The sequence below is a fragment of the Seriola dumerili genome, unplaced genomic scaffold (genome assembly GCF_002260705.1).
Source record: "Seriola dumerili isolate Sdu_G_001 unplaced genomic scaffold, Sdu_1.0 BDQW01000110.1, whole genome shotgun sequence".
NCBI lineage: Eukaryota > Metazoa > Chordata > Actinopteri > Carangiformes > Carangidae > Seriola > Seriola dumerili.
Genome location: NW_019174365.1, coordinates 11,574,443 through 11,591,694, shown reverse-complemented (window position 1 = coordinate 11,591,694; position 17,252 = coordinate 11,574,443). Strand labels below are relative to the sequence as shown.

Here is a 17,252-nt window from a genome sequence, read left to right as displayed (position 1 = left end):
ACCCAGGACCTCGAGTATTTGGATTAAGTAGCTTTTGAAAAATAAGCTGTGCCAAACCTAGAGGACTACAGCTGTTATTTCAATGTACCAGATACATATTCAATCATTACTGCATATCTGATGCTATGAAAATATAAATATCTGATTGGACTCAGTAATGCCCGATACACTATATTAAAAGGACTAGGATTGGGATCAGTATGAAAAAAAACAAACAAAAAAAAAACGGATTGGGACATCCCTAATAGAAATATGGATAAAAAGTCTTTGCCACACACATGAAAAAACACACATTTATTAAACAAGCAGTGCTGATGTGTGAGTGAAATAATTAAGCAATATACATGGAGGGCTGCTGAGACGCCCCCTCATCCAAATCCCAGTTTAACCCCAATATCCCACTGTGTTATTAAAAAACGGGGTACATAGATCATTTTAATGCTGATAGTGCAGCATATATTAGTGAGTCCTTTGAACCCTCCAGCGTTTGGGATTATCACTATGTATCAGTCATTCATCTCAAGACCAACCAATTGGAGCGCTCCACTCTACATCAAAGAAAGAAAAAAAGAAGCTGCCATTAAAAAGCCTTTTCATCTTATTGCAAACTTACACTACACAATATTTTCTGACCTAATTTTACACCAGACATCTCAGGCAATTTAGGAGTTTTGTGAGGAAGTGCTTGAAAAAAAATCCTTAGAATGAGTTTGGGACAGGCTAATTGCATCAAAATCTGGTGTGAATTGTGTGTCTGTAAGTAATGATTTGGCTGCTGGCTTCTTTCTCACATTGATGGTTTGAGGTTGAGTGGTTTTTACAAACATATTTTAAATGTTAATTTTCCATAAACAAATGTGACATCCTCTTTCCTCTTAAATTCATTATCTATTCTCCCTTGATATCACTGAGTTCCTCAGACATCAAGAAAAACACAGAGGTATTGCTAATCTCTTGTTTTCCTCGCCTCCACAATGATTAAACCGTAGACTCTCACAGCATGTGGTGGTGAGGTCAAAGGTCAAATAGATGCTATCAAAAAAACAAGTGAAATCCAGGGCACTCAGTGGAGGTTCGACTCTTTAACTGCATAAGCAATGAGAAATGTCTTCCTCCATGTCTCTTTCTCTTTTTTTCTCCCCACTGCATTGTCATTGTCAAAGCTCTTACGCTCCAGTTGGCCTGGACAAAAGCGAGCAAGGTTGCCAGAGGCTTTTCCTACTATGATCTCTGTGGTGTTAGCTGGGGTTGATAAAGGGCCCGATTAGGGAGCTGAATGGGTACCCATTAAGAGGACATCCACACTAGTGAGGGAGCCCCAGGGCCAAACGGTCTTCCTTAAGAAAACTGATAGGTACCTGACAGACTGGAGTCGCCCACTTGATAGACTACTATACTTGAGTTTTGAAGGGGAAGCAAAGCATGAGATGCAGTAATTGAGAAATAATGATCTGATAGTGAAAAAGCTGCATACTTTACTCGTTGTCAATATGAAACTCCAGAAAATGATCTCTAGCTCAGTTATTTCCTTGCAGTCTGCAAATAGTACAATACAACCTTATCCAAACCTCAGACACCAAAACAAGCAGACGGAATTACTGAACAATTGTTCATAGCGCAAGGTCTGTAAAATGATGAAAAATAAAGTTGAATACCGCTGGGACTGAAATTTCAGTCAAGACAGAAGCAGTACAGTGAAACAGAATACTATCCCACAATATCCACATGAAAATGCGCCCAAATCAGCCTGGGTCACAAATTGTGATTTTGGAATTTGTTTCCTCACAGTATCACAAACCAGATTTGAACTGTTGCAACTTCTCCACAAGATACAGAGTCAACCAGAGCCAAGTCCTCTCTAGAGAAGAAAGGGGTCCTATGAATTCATGTTAAAACAGTATCTCTAAATTTGATTCCCAAGCTTTGCAAAAACACAGATACCAGTCCCAAAGAGGCAAATATTTCAGTCTTCAAGCTATCATAAGTCCCTTGTCCAGCATGTTTCGTCTTTGGTTAGCCGTCCAGTCTGAACCATTTCTGGTGTACAATAGAGATATTCCAAAATACTGTCATAATAGTGTCACAACTTTGAGCCAACTCCCACATTATCAGTGAGACACAGAGCCCCTACTGTAACTGCGCAGCACCACTTATCCAGTCTACATGGATTAAATTTAGAACTCCTTGAAATCCCCAAAAAATAAATTGAGGCTAGGATTTCTCAGTAGTTATGGCTTTTACCTGAGTGACTTTTAAGCTACCATGGCTTCCAAATTCCCTGAGATGATCAGGCAAAAACAGATGTATTCTTTAAGTGATCACTGTTTTCACATATGTCTGTAATAATGAACACAGCGAGGTCAACCAACAGACAGAGGATATTACAGGTAAGGTGATTTCCTTTGACGCAGCTGGACTGTGTTAGCTGCACAATATGACTAGAATATATGATTTTCAAGATAGAAAGGCAGATCTGTTGCCTCTATTTCTGCTCTATTTCAAAATTAAATAAATACTAGCACATTCTTACAAAACTATTACCAGGATGTACGCATCAGTTGTAGAAATTGTTGAGCATAGTTTTAGCACTGAGGTATAACCCCCTTACAATAACGCAGCCTTTATACAGTGTTAACAAATAAATAACACCTAATAATGGTTAATAAAACTTTTTTTTTTTACAAAAAAAAAAAAAAAAGTTTTTTCTGATGTTTATCCCTTAATTTTGGTAATATTGGAGTCATACAGAGATTGGTAAATCATTCAGAAATCCCTAAAAAATTGTTAATAATTTTTCCGAGATCCTCTGCAACCCTTTTCCAGATGGTACGTGGTTCAATGATCCAATCAGAAATCAAAAAGGGGCATTTCACAACCTTGCAACCCAAAAGTTGTGTTTATTAAGAACTTATAACAGATCTATAAAGTTTTAGCAACTTAATAAACCCCCTATATAAAGGTCCCTTATTAGACAAGGGTACCATTTTATTACTAGACCTGAAATAACTGACTTTTTTTGGTCAGTTGGCCTGAGAAACAACCTTTTAAATTGATATGGTAAACTTGTTAGTTGCTTATTTACACATCACGTAGTTACGGAGCAACATCATAATCCATTAGGAGTTGTGTTTCTGGCCACATGATAAATGTAAGTACAATGTTCACTCGCATTTTAGCTCAGTTTTTGGTCTCTGCCAACCCCACAGGGAAATATCTGACTCCTTAGCTGCTACATGCTCTGCTATGTTCACCAGTTAGTCGCTATAACTGCAGTATGCAGTCAGAATCAACACTATAACAGTGGTATAAGTGAACCAGAAGAGTTAAGCTATGGGCCAGACAGTTAAAAATGAGCTGAAAGGAACTATAAATCTCTGTAGAACCCAGGGGTGTGGCTTGTGTGTGTGTGTGTGTGTGTGTGTGTGTGTTTATCACTACAAGCAACCCCTTTCATATTGTCACATTGTTTATTGTTACAATCCAGGGTGTGCTAAACTGAATCAGAAGTGTAGGTGATCAGCTGTATGGCTTGCCCATAGAGGGCAGCATGCTTTTGAGCACAGGTGGTGGTCAAGTCTCCTGAATGTCACTTCTATGGAAGTGGATTAAATGAAACCTCGTCTGACACTGAGGCTCATATACTATAAGAACTGTCCTCCTTTAACCTTTAACCTTTCACGTGCTGTCACACATGAAGGGTGGGGGGATATGGTGTCAGAACTGGAATGCGTAGATTAGCAAGTGAGAGAAAAGAGGGGACCTCTTCGTCAGTGTTTGTGGACATGCAAATGTGCACTCATGTGCATGTAACTAACACAATGGCGTGCAAGACGATTGTGTGTAACACCACCGACACAGCTGTGCTGTCAAAAAAAGTTTGGCCTTCATGGAGAAGCAGAGTCGGTTGATAAATCATGCATACCAGAGCTCAGAAAAATGGTAGGAGACTTGCAGTCAACTGTAGGAGGACCCTGTGCAGTACAGCATGAAAAAAAAAAAAAAAAAAAGGAGAGGCGGAAGACAAGATGCTGGGAGAAAAGTTACAGGGTTGTGCAGAGGATGCATTCAGAGAAGATGTGAGTGAGAGACAGAGAAAGAACAATTTGAAAGCTGCAAAAAAATATTCATGTGTGCGCGCACCCATTGCCACATTGTGTCTATCACAGCAATTAGATTTACAGTCGTTTTTAATGCAGGGATTAAAATCAAGACTTCTGAAATGTAAGTAAAGCCTGGGTGTGGGAGATACGCCTACCAGACAGTTTGTCACGCTACTTTTTCCTCATCTTGTTTGTGTATGAAAACCAGTGCTGAAATTTGCAGAAACTTGCACACCACAAAGCCTTTCAGAGCTTGATTGCCTCATGTTGTGGCTGTGGCTCCAGTGTCACTGGTTTTGCCGGTGTTACTTGTAAACAACAAGCTTTTTGTCAAATTAAATCCCTCCAGACTAGATGGATGGATTATAACCTTTGAGAGAAACAATGATGGCATGAAGACTGGACCACAAACAGGAGAAATGACAAGCAAGGTTGTGACTAGCTTGTGTTTGAGAATACAAAATTTCATTTTCTCAAGACTAAGGAATGAAAGCTGTGGTTTTTCTGCTTTTCAGATAAACAGTGTGGGGAGCTGCAGTAGAGGAATCAGAGTGCATGAGCGTCTGCCAACACTAAGAACTCTTCCAAGTTAATGTTACAGCCAAAGTCATCATTCTCATAAGTTGTAGTCAAGTTAAATTGATTTTGTGACCTTGCAAACATGACTTTTGGACCTGATATCATGTGTCTCCCTCTCTCATAGTTACAGCTAAAACATAATAATCATCTAGACGCTGGAATTTCAGATCAGGTCAGACCCAAAACCTTACAAATATTTCATGGCCAAAGATTTGTCTGTCCAACAAAATTCATGGATGTCTGGTCATCTGGTGGTTTGGATGTGATAACATAACAGAAATGTGCTCTAAGAGAAATGTATTCTCAGATATGGAGAAACATTATCAATCACTGTAAGTCCTGCTTCTGGTACCTGGATATTCACCCTACTTTTACCTCTGTTTTTGGTCTCTACCATCTCTCCAAGAATTACTGTATTGGCCTGAATAAAAGTGGTATGTTTTTATGGATATTAGGTTTGAAAAAGCTGGTGTCATCCATAGGCTAGTGAGTGTTTTCAAGTCTGTTTATAGTGTGTCTTTCAGTTATTCAGCCGTTAACCGAGTTTAACCCTGCACAAGTTTCGGAAGGTTGGTAACATGAAATAAATTCCTGACGACTGAAAACGAGTTTCTGGACAAATCTGTCAACGAGCCAATAATTACATCTGTCACAGAAAATGAGCTCAAAAAGCTGCGAAATAAAGAGAGACAATTATTTTGACCAAGTAATGGTCTTCAAGGGACCAATTGTTTTTTGAGGAACCGAGACCCGACCTGGGATACAAGCCTGCTCGGTCTAATCGGGTCAGCTCGTATCAGGTCTCGTTTCACTGAGATCTGTGTGTCAGTATGTCCAATGCCCAAGCAGACCTGAATGGACCTAGCGTACGCAGTATCAGCAATGATCAAGTGGTACGTCAATTCAGGTTGGATCTGGCTGTTCTAGGGTCCTCTTCGGATCATGTTTCTCTGTTTTTTTGAAAAGTAATTTATGCATGTCAGTATCAGGTAGGTTTTTTCATTGGTCTGTTTTGGATTAGGTCCAAGGATTTGGACCTGCAAAGACCTTTACTTCCAAGTGTCTGATGGGAGAGAGTGTGAGTATATGTGGCTGATTGACAAGATACACAAATGTTGCTTTCACATATGAATGTCTTTTGTGCTTCACTTATACAAGAGAAAGGACTTCCTGATGAGGACAAGTGTAAAAGTGTTCTCCATCCTTAAAAAACAAACAGAGGAAAAGAGATGGTCATCTTATAATCGGGGTCGTCTTATATTCGGGCCAGTATGGTATGTGGCTCAAGGTGCTAAAATGCTACTATGTTCACCTACTTGTCCCTTATTTTACCTGTCTGCCTTTTGGTGCTTCACAGGTAGCGTGCAGTGGATTAAAAAGCTGTTTCTGTGGCTGGAAACACACGCTGATGAGGGCAAACCAAAACATTGAACCTGTGGGCTGTAAAACCAAAACAATGAGCTGAAAGATGCTAAAACGCTGCATAGGACTGAGGGGAACTGCAGAGTCCAGAGATAATTCTCTGTGGGTTTGGCACTACGAGCGACCTCTTTCACATTACGCATTGTCATATGCTAATATGAAAATATGGATTATGGCAGCTTTAAAGAAAAACAAAGTACATCAGCAATAACGTTTAGTACGACAGGGGGGTCATTTCAAGCCCTGGGTCCAACTGTTTCTGCACTATGAAACACTTCATGACTTTATAAATGTATTTGACCAGACTTGACAAAAGAACAGAGACGGAGGAAAACTGATGTGTGTGGGATTAGAAAGACACGAGCTGGAGAGGAGGAAAAGAACGGAGGATGGAGTGAACAAGTGCCAGAGAATCACAAGGCTGCCTCTCATTTCCAAGTATTCTAAACAGAGACAGCAGACGTGGGCCACACAAGACCACAACACCGTGTGCACACGCGCGCGCGCACGCACACACACACACACACACACACACACACACACACACACACACACACACACACACACACACACACACACACAGAACCACAGCATCTTCAGAGGTACAATTTCACAGGCCCTAATTACAGTGGGCTACAGCGTTTCTTCTTTGGTTTGCCAAAATCTCAAATCGCACACACGCTGTTGCATACACTGTTTACAGATCCAGACACACACACACGCACACACGCACGACTGTGCATGTACACACCCACATATTAATTTAAATTTTCCAAGTACTGAAGTTGTAACAACACAGCTATGGGAGGCCTTCTTTTTTTTAATGTCTGCCAGCAGATAAGAGTGACGCTGTTTTCCTTTCCTTTGCTGATTCATTTTTCACGCACCACACTGAAATCCTTTGTGGGAATTATTACACTGCATTTACATGCACATGACAGCATAAAAGTTTGCAAATTTCCTGTTCAAATTACATATGCATGAGAGCATTTCTAAAGCATTTCCTTCCAACTTTCAGCGTGGCGAATATACTATTAAATCGCTGCTCTCACCATCCACCAGTTCTGCTTCGTCCGATTAGTATGCTGCATTCATCCCGAACTGTTAGCCAGGTTTTAAAGTCTGATTGCCCACTCTTTCTCTTGCAACCTTGAGCTGCTTTCAAGGAGGGTCGTGAATAATGACCCATCGGTTTCCAACACCAGCCCTTATATACACCGAGGCCATTTTAGCCAAATAGAGAGGTTGAGCATTTTGTCCATCTCAGTTCAACCACCATCAATTCTCCTTCACAAACACACTCACTTGGTTCTTACTCGGTCCAAACTGGAACCTGAGAACTTTGTGTTTTCTGTGGTACCTTTTGTATCTCCTAAACATCCCTCTCTTTCTTCCTGCCCCTCTCTCTTTTTCACACTCTTGCTCATTTACATTCACTGTACAATGCACGTTTCTCTTCCCTTTCTTAGAGAATTCTCTAAAGTGAGGGAAACTAGGCCATTAGGCTGCAGCACGGCTTCTCCCTTGCTTCAAGTATCCCCTTCTCTTCCAATTCCCCCTTTTTCTCTCCATCTCTGTCACCCTCCCTCTTGCCCTGTCTCATTCTCGCTTTTTCCTTAAGTTGCCTGCGGTATCCTTTCGTCTTTTTCCCATTTTTTTTGTAATCTCCCCACATGACATTCTCCTTTTCTTCCTTTCTCTCTTGCTTCTCTTATTGCCTTGGGTACCACTGTATCCTACCTCTGACTTGTCTCTCTCAGAACTTTGCTCTGTTTTCTCTCCTGCCATCCATAATCCATGCACACAAACATACAAACACACACAGACACGCAGACACACAAACACACACACACACGGTGTTACACACCAACTGAATAGACCCAAAAAGCATTTCCAGGCACCTTCTGTTTTTCCCTATGGCAGATTTTAATGGGATTTTCAGGTACCATTTACCAACCATTCAGCAGTTTAAAAGAGTAAAATTATGTTAATAGAAATGGCAGGGGCAGAGGTATTTAAACTGAATCTGATTTTAAGAACTATTTTGCTAACAACCAAGGAGATATTATTTCTTATAAAGTCAAAAAAATCTATTCTACACTCCAACAAAAAACATACATACCAAAAATACTTTAGTAAAGTAGGGAGGTGTTGAACTGCTGTCTTTGGGAGTGACTGGCACAGTGATGTATTAGTGGTTAGTATAAAAGGGTAAATGTGTGTCTTCCTACCAACCTGGGTTGAACACAGGTGGCACACTCCTTCTGTTTCTAGTGTGGATGACTGTTCCTGTGAAACCTGTTGATTATTTTTTTCAACAAACTCCATTGTATTAGGGTGGAGTCAGAAATCTCAGGTATCAGAACCCAGAGAAATAAATCTAGAGCGAATGAGAAGTGATGTCACTTGGGTAAATCTTTGGGCTCAAATAAGTGTCAGATTAAGATTATGATCTTGAAAAATGATGTTCAGAGGTTATTTCACAGGCTGTAGTTGTATATCACTCCATGAGAAACTCAAGTGCACACTGATGTACACACACAAACTGTGAGTTACTGTGTTTCACACAGCTCTGATTCTGAAGTCAGATGTACAGATGTGTTGCTACTGGTTTGCAAAAGATGATGTATAACCATCGGCATGATATGCATCATTTCTAATGCTCCAAATCCCACTGACCCATATAAACCTACCCTTTAATTTCATTTGGTGCTGGAACATACTGGAATGAACAGTATTGGAACGGTGATGACCAGATATTAGCATGTGTCAATAGTCTATCTCAAATTTGTGAGTTTGAATCAAGACCAACTGAACAAACTAAATCATGATATTTTTCCAGCTTTAGACATTTTAGCATTTCTTTGTTTGAAAAACTCATTAAAGTTAATGGAAAAACAATGAAAGTAATTTAAAGCCCTATTAATTTTCTCTTTAGTCTGAAAAGGTGGGTGGTACATTCAGGTTGTTATATGGGTAAAAAAAAAAAAATGTCATAATGGTCTATTGATCTCTTCGTCTGAGTTCCCCTCCCCCTCCCCCCAAGTGCTCCTCCTCCTCCTCCTCCTCCTCCACCTCCTCGTGCCCTTTGCCCGTTGGTTGCTGTCTTGTCCAGGTCCCTCAGGGCTAATCTGCTGTTGTACCAGATGCATGCGCTCATTAACCTGGTACCACCTTCTAAGAGCCTCATTGACCGTGAGACAATCTCACACACACACACACACACAACACAAGCTTATGCATACATAGCAGTGACAGCCACGCACAAAAAGACACGTGTTTGCTCAGTGACGTAGACTGTGGTTATTATTATTAGCACAGTCGCTGGATTATTGACAAAAAGATCTAAAAGACTAAAAAAAAAAAGACACAAATGGGGGAGAAAATGCCAGAGTAGCAGACAGATGGAGAGGCAAGGTTGTGTCATTACCTGGCGTGAACTTGGTTTTCACACAGAGACCTTGCTCACGGGTTTTCCTTTTTTTTTTCTTTCTTATATTGTCCTCTTTTCTTTTTCTTTCATTCATTTCGATTCCACAGTCTCCACGGTTCTCATGTTCTACCCTCAGAAATCCCCTTCTTCTCTCACCAATAAGAGATTCAAAGGATGCTAAAAGAGAGATGTGATCCCCTCTCCTCCTCCCACCACCCCACCCCGAGACCCTCCTTCACACCTCTCTCTCCAAGGCTAAAAGCCCCCCGTTTTCCAGAGAAAGAGACTTCATACAAAAGGCCAGAGAGGGAGAGCGAGAGAGAGAGAGAGAGAGAGAGAAAGAGAGAGGAAAAAAAATCATCCAGCTTTTTTTGTGTTTTTCTTACAAACGGCAGCTGTCTCTCACATCGCCTCCCCTATTCACACTCTCACACCCTCAGAGCTTTGCCGTATCCAAACTTACCACAAAAAATACCACATGGGTCCCCCCCCTCCGGCCACCCCCACCCCCCCCCCCCCCCGCTATCCTCTCCCCTCCTCCCCATCCACACACACACACAACCACCCCCTGCCCACCCAGGTGTCTGAGTAGTGGGCTGTGTGGAATAAATGAGCTCATTCATACAGTGTTGAGCAGCTACATCCCTTTGCTGCCCAGCCCAATGTAAACAAGCATAAGGTAGCCAGTTATAGGCCGCAGCATAGGAGCACGCTTGGATCAGAACCACCACCTCACTGCTGATCTCGGGTAAACAATATCTGAAAAGTCATATTGTATGCTTTTAAAGTGCTTTGCTTCGAGCGTTCATTTGAGAACACCTGAAAACAACTTGTGGCTTAGATTTAAATCAGGGTTTAGCAGTTGGCTTTTCTTATGCCAGAGAGGTTTGGTCCAGCAGAGGAGAAGCACTTCAGCAATGTAGATGCAGTTAAAAAAAAACCCCAAAAAAACACTGCACTGTGAAATATTGTACAGGACTTAATCGAAAAGGAACCAATCTTTTAAGTTTTGTTATAAGTAAATTGAACTTCATTTCACTTTTAAACATGAGTTTTTTTTTTCTGTATGAATGCACTTCTAAATTGAGCTAAACTAATTAGTCAATTAATCAATTAGTTGACTATTATTTTGACGATCCATTAATAGTTAAATTCTTTCCGCCACTTCTGGTATGAGCAGGCCTTTACAGTGCAGCACACAGTGAGGACGTGAGGGATATAAGTTTCACAAACACAAAGCTTTTTTTTGTGTGTGTGATCGAAAAACATTTCTGAACAGCTTTAGCTTCCCATAAGTCGGCCTCAATCCTGCGCTTGAGTTTTCTCTGCTTCTGTTTGTCAAAGTATAAATCAGTCTATCAAATTAATTCCAGCAAAACTTCTAAACACTTTAATTATCTTTGTTTATTCCCCTATTATGGAACAATGGCACTGTTCATAATTCTGCTTAAGTTATCCTGCGGTCTTATTCTTATTGCCACACGCTGCTATAGAGTCATGGTCGAACAGACAGACTGCTGTGGCTCTGACTCCTTTTTTTCCCCCCTCTCATTCTTTCATTATTCTGATTCTTACTTTTAGTAGAATCCATCTTCTCCTGTCTGTGAATGTTCTGCACTGTCAGACTATCCTGCTCTTGGTTCCTGTCTGTGAATGGACAGGCACAGACTTTATAATGAGGAGCTCTGTCAGCACTTCAACTTCTAACTTTCATTGCAAAGTGTAAGTTAAGCAAGTAGGAGTGAAGCACAGGGGCTGTGTTACAGGGGAGTATTGTTCCTCTGTATCACTATGTAATTACTATGGCGTAGAATATTAGAAGATAATGACATTTGCACAAAACTTCATTTAAGCAGACTCTAATCACAGTTTGGCTTGAATTACTGAGTATGTAGTGTGCAGTAATGGCTCAGGCAAAATGCTTCAAGCTGGTGCCAGGAAATAGAAAAATGTAATGATATAAATAAAGAACATTTGCAGTGCTTGCCATTACCAATGTGGTCTACTTCATCTTTTACAAGGTCCATGATACTGCAATTACCCAAATTTAGTATTTTGTAGTTGCAGTAAACACATATGAACAGTGTTAGCTTTGTTAACATGTTAACTTTAGGGAAAAAAGGTCTTTTATGTCAGTCCTTCAAAATAGTTTTAAAACCATTATATCAACCCTGTTGAATACAAAACTTATCCCTTTGCTCTCTGAGTAACCACCAGTGTACAGGACCTTGTGTCTCTGCATTCAGGGTCTCAACCTCTCTTCGAACTGCTAAATCCAACACATTTCAAGCAGTGTTTGGGTTTACACTGAGGCTCTTCTGCAATGAATAATAAATATAGTACTACATTGTGATTACAAAAGGAGGTCAGGTTTTACCTAAAAGATTAATCCCCAAAAGGTAATGATGATAATGACTAATGATTTTAATAAGTAAAAAAATAAAAAATATTATATTGTTTATTTTGAGTAGATGCATTTATTTCCATCTGTTTTTAAAATCACTGCCTGAGCTCTAATAAGCCAGTAGGAAGCTATGAAAAGTACTCGAAAGGATGAGACATATTTACCAAGCGGCTGCTACATTGTGTATTTGGCAGATGAAGTGTTTCCAAAAGCTTTTCATTATTAACTCAACAATGGTGCTCATATTCTTGAAACACTTCTCTCTGAAAAAGGCCCATACAGCACACACGGCTGAAGATTGGATTGTAAAATAATATATGTCTTTGTATGAATTGTTTTCAATCCATGGCAAAGGTCTTATGCTGAAATTAATTGGTTTTAATAATAAATCATCACGCTCAGCATTGCTGGAATCTCATTTCCCAGTGTCTTTCATCCGCGCCACCCACCATCTAATCAGTAAAAATATAATTTCAAGTAAAGTGGAAATGGCAGGGTTATTCCCTATGCTGCAACAACAACAGCAACAACAACAACAACAACAACAACAACAACAACAACAACGACGACGGCAACAAAACCATTCCAAAAATATGTGTCTGATTAGAAAGAGCTCAAGGTCAGTCACTGCATTCCTTTACAACCACTGTTTAACTGTACTTCTAATAATACTAACACAATTGCTGTAAATATTGACCTGAATCTAAATTTCCAGAGACTTGAGTCCGTGTCTAACATCTTTGATCTGAGAAGCGACTGCCAAACATCAAACTCGAACAGTGAAAAACCCGTGCAGCAATAAAAGAGAGACAAAAATAACTGGTGGTACGCAAAAGCTACCACTGACGCCGCTTTGTAGAAAATCTGACATCTAAAAGAGCAATAAAACAGCATGTAAAGTCCAAATAAGAAGGCGAACGGAGCAACACCACTGCGTATTTCCCAATAAAAGAATAACACTTGACTCTGTTTCCTATAAAACCCTGTATAGTGCCACACTGACTCACAGCTCGTTTCTCCTTTTAACATCACCTCATTACTGCCCTCCCCACTGGCCATGTGACCCCTGTCTTACCTCTCATATTCTAGGTTGTCGTGGTCACAGCGGGAGTCTTTGTGCTTCTCCCAGTCCTTGCCGTGGCGGCAGGTCGTCAACGACACGATGTCCTTCCCGTTGTGGATGTGATGGAGCGCGTTTCTGGTGTCTGAGCCGATGCCCGTCAGGTAACGCTTCCCTTTGAACATCAGCAGGTACTTCCTCCGTGGCGGGATGGTGTTCCTCACCAGCCAGCCCCGCTCTCCACCCTTCTGCGGGTGATCCTTGGAAAACAGAGGGATGGAGACGTCGAAGCCTGGCCTGAAATGTTCCGTGTTGAGGCTGGCTTTGGCTAAGATGGCCTGGCCGATGTTAAAGCCCAGGTCCTCTGTGTAGTTAGGCCAGGTGCCTGAGTACAGGTTGAAGATCAGGTGGTTCCTCCCGTCATTCCACAACGGGTAACCACGAATGCGTTCGTCCACATTGGGCACGAACTGTCCTGATAGCTGGTCGCGATCTAAGGTGTCTATCCCGAGCACGAACAGACATGCTTCACGGGGGTCTGAGGTGTAGTACCGTGACTCACCTATAGACGTCAGGATCTTCCTGTAGCTCTCTGACACACGGTCATTTTTCTCTGATGGATATATATACACCCTGAACCCTTCCCTTCCTCTGCGGCGACACCGAGAGAAGTCAAAACAGGTCTCCATGCGGCAGCGGCTGTCCTTATAGATGGCGGACCATGCCTGTCGCCGCTGGCGAGGAGACTCGGCTGTCCCCGGGTCCGTCTGGAGCTCGTCCAGGTGGGCATAGCGGGGCAGGAAGGCCCGGTCGGTCCAGTTGGGCCAGGGGCGCACCACCTCACCCCGCTGGCGTGTCAGCAGCCGGAGCAGACGTAGCTGGACTCCTCCACCCCAGTAAAAGAGGACCAGCCAGCAGCACGCACACAAGCCCAGCAGAACATACTTCTTACGCGCCTGCATGGGGGCCTGTCACAGTCTCTTTTTTCCGCTTGGTCTCTCTCTCTCTCTCTCTTCCTCTCTCTCGCTCTCTTGTCCTCTGTGTTGCTTTTCCTCTGCCCCTCAGCTCTGTAGCCTCACAGGGGTGGGGGACTGACTTGTGACTTCTAACAAGGAGCTTCTAACGGAGGACAATGTGTTAACAAGGACATCACTGCCTCTGAGTGTGGCCCGGGCCACTTTGCCATTTAGAATGATGCAATCTCAGTTACTGACTCCCCTCTCTCAGTCTCTTTCTGCCTTCCCCATTTGCTCTCCACTGCACTCTCAGTTGTGTGTATTAGCCTGTCTCTGCTGTGGCTTGTGTTGCTGCTGCTGCTGCCGCCGCTGCTGCTGCTGCTGCTTCTGCTGTGTGCATTTCTCCCGCTGCCCAGCCTGGTTGAGAGTGATGAAGGGTGATTTCTCCGCTCTCTCGGGCCAAGCTCGCTGCCTCATGGTGCCTGGCGCGACTGCTGTCTGCAGGGCCCCTCCTGGACAGAAGTAAACAAACAAGAATACAGATCAGTACACAGACAGAGTTGCCGTTCCACAACCAGCGCGGAGACACACTCTGGGATTAGCTGTGAAACTGCTATTTCAAGAGATGCCATAACTAACACTTATGATCGCCCGGTGGGTATAAGCTTTCATTTGGATAGCTTTTCATTTTGGAAAGACATATGTAATCTGCAACCTCAATCACATTTAATACACAAAAACACACATATAATCAAATGGCAATAAAGCAGCACAGCTGGGTAATGTTTCAGAGGCAGCAGAGGATTTTAAACTGTCACAATCCCTCTTCAGCCTGAGCTCATAAAGAGAAAAACTGAGAAAAAGTAAAACTCAGCGCTCTGTCAAAAAGTTATCCAACCCTGATTAGCCACAAATCAAAACCATGTCCTCATGAAGTCTACCTTCTCTCTATCTCTGCCCCACTCTGGCTTCCACATTCCTGTGAAAATAGGTGGATACAAAACCGTGCACCGACTTCTGGAGTAGTCTTTTTGCGATAGAATGTTAAACCTTGGAGCGGCAGAAGGGACGAGATATTATCATGCTCTTCAAGCTCCAGTTGAACGGAGCCAGATACAGTTGAAGTGCAGCAGAGGAGAAAATAAAAGAGCGTTTAGCATCTGAAATGGAGATTTGGAAACGCAGAAGGAAAACAAAGCCGTTTTATGGCTCTGAAACGTCCTTTCACCTTGGAGAGAGACGGGGGGTGAAGGCTTTTTCTTTCATTCGCAAAAATTGCAACGGTTTTTCAGCCTCATGTTTTTGCCAAACATCACCCCATGACACCCCTACATATACAGTATACTCGTGTGTGTGTGTGTGTGTGTGTGTGTGTGTGGAGAACACCTCACACTGAAGGGCAGTGTTCTAACTGCCAGCTGCCACACAAAGGCAGCTTTCAGGTCTCACCTGGCCGCTCTCTCTCTACCTCTCATTCACATTCCTCATTTCTGCCTCTTCTCCAGCCAAGCAGAAGTGATGCCTGCCTCCTCTGCTTTGCAATAAAACAAACAGCACACTGGTGGTGTGGGTAAACAATGCATCCTCAGATTTCTACACCTCAAAAGGGCACAGGAAAAAGATTTATGCATGAACTGAACAGCTTTTCATCGGGATTATGAATGTGTACTATATGTTATGTAGTGAAAACCTCAGCTTTGGAGAAAGTAATGAAAAACAGTGTTGTTTTAACTAGAACACCATATGTTTTCTGTTCATCTACTAAAACTGCTTTTCAATGGGATTTGTAAATGAAGTGATCCAACAATTTTCTCAATCCATACATCAGAACTAAATCCTTATGATGCAGACTTATGATCCATAGATGAACTAGAATGGTGGTTCCCAACCTTTTTCCGAATCATGGCCCACTTGTACATCTCTAAAATGTTGGCAGCCCACATCCGACCCCGTAACAATACGGAGGCCAAATAATGCCTTCTCAGAACACTTTTTATTTCAATAATGATCGAACATTCAGGACTGAACTGAAAGCGGGGGAAGCTCAATTTTTCTTTCCTGTCTGAAGTGGGAGAGATCACTTGCCGATTCACCATATGTCCCTTGACTATACTTTTAATTCTTCCTGCTATCCATTTTGATACTATACAGTTTTAGCCATGGATGCAATCTTTAAGTGCGCAATCAGACTGAGATAGCAAACAAGTATGCGATATATATGTATATATTTATAATTTATCAATCTTTTCAACAAAATTATCCCATTTTGATTTGTCGGCCCACTTGCAATACTTTTGTGACCCACCAGCGGGTCCCGGACCACAGGTTGGGAACAACTGAACTAGACTTTTGTTTTTCTCTTGGCTAATTCTACATGAACAAAACTTGGGGGCCACACTACACAGATAATTACTACACTAAAACATCAGAGAGATGACATGAGAAAACATTTCAGACTTGACACCACTGAGGGAAAAACTGTGGATAAAAGTAGCGCCGTTAGCCGAACGCTGTTTCAAATGAGGCAGCAGAGACTCTAACTTCACTCAGACTTGATTTTTGTGACAGCACTAGTCCTTAACAGAGTAGCTTGACTGTAGCAGCAGGACTTGGGCAGACTGAAGTCTTTATTTAAATGGATTTTAACTGTACGTGTGTGAACACAGCGGCTAGCGTCTGCCACACTGCACCAGATAATTCAGGCCGGCTGATCCGCCTGTGGAGACGTCAGTGGGTGGGTTTTTGGCACCGTCCTTGTTTCTACTTCTCTGGCTATGACTGTGGCCGCATAAGCAGCAAAAGCAATCCATGGTTGGGGGGAGAAATAGACACCTGGGATCCCATTGCATACTCCTCATCAATAATTCACTTGCTTCTTTAGTTAAGGCATTGATTTTCCTTTCTTGATTTTTTTCGTGCTTTATATCCCCTGCCACCAACGCATACAATTACACTTCAATCTTCTTCAGGATACACTCTGCTGAGAGATGTGTACCAGTGCTGTCCTTGTGATTTGTGGTCGTGGGGATAATTGATAGTGATGGCGGGAAGGTGTAATAGAAAAGTGATGGAGGGCATCATTATGATGATGGTAATGCTGATGGGCATGAAGAATTTATTCCGCCGCCTTATCAGATCTAATGCCAAGTAATTTCACGTGGGGACGCCATTGCTTTTGTCCATCTTCCTGCAGTTGTCTTGCTAAAATAACTGTCTACTAAGGATATTTACATTGATCTAAATGCGCCAAGGTCTCTCTCAAATACAGTTGGTTCAACAACAGGAGGAGGAGTTTCCA

General features: G+C 42.1%; 1 protein-coding gene across 1 annotated transcript in view; it reads right to left on the bottom strand.

Annotated features, from left to right (window-relative positions):
• LOC111223271 (exostosin-1c) overlaps window positions 1-14,019 on the bottom strand; it is a 72,446-nt gene extending 58,427 nt beyond the window's left edge. The window contains exon 1 of the mRNA XM_022747359.1: window positions 13,014-14,019. Coding sequence (XP_022603080.1) covers window positions 13,014-13,960 — 947 coding nt within the window. The 5' untranslated portion in view covers window positions 13,961-14,019. The remainder of the gene's footprint in view (window positions 1-13,013) is intronic.
• Between the last annotated feature and the right edge of the window lie 3,233 nt (window positions 14,020-17,252).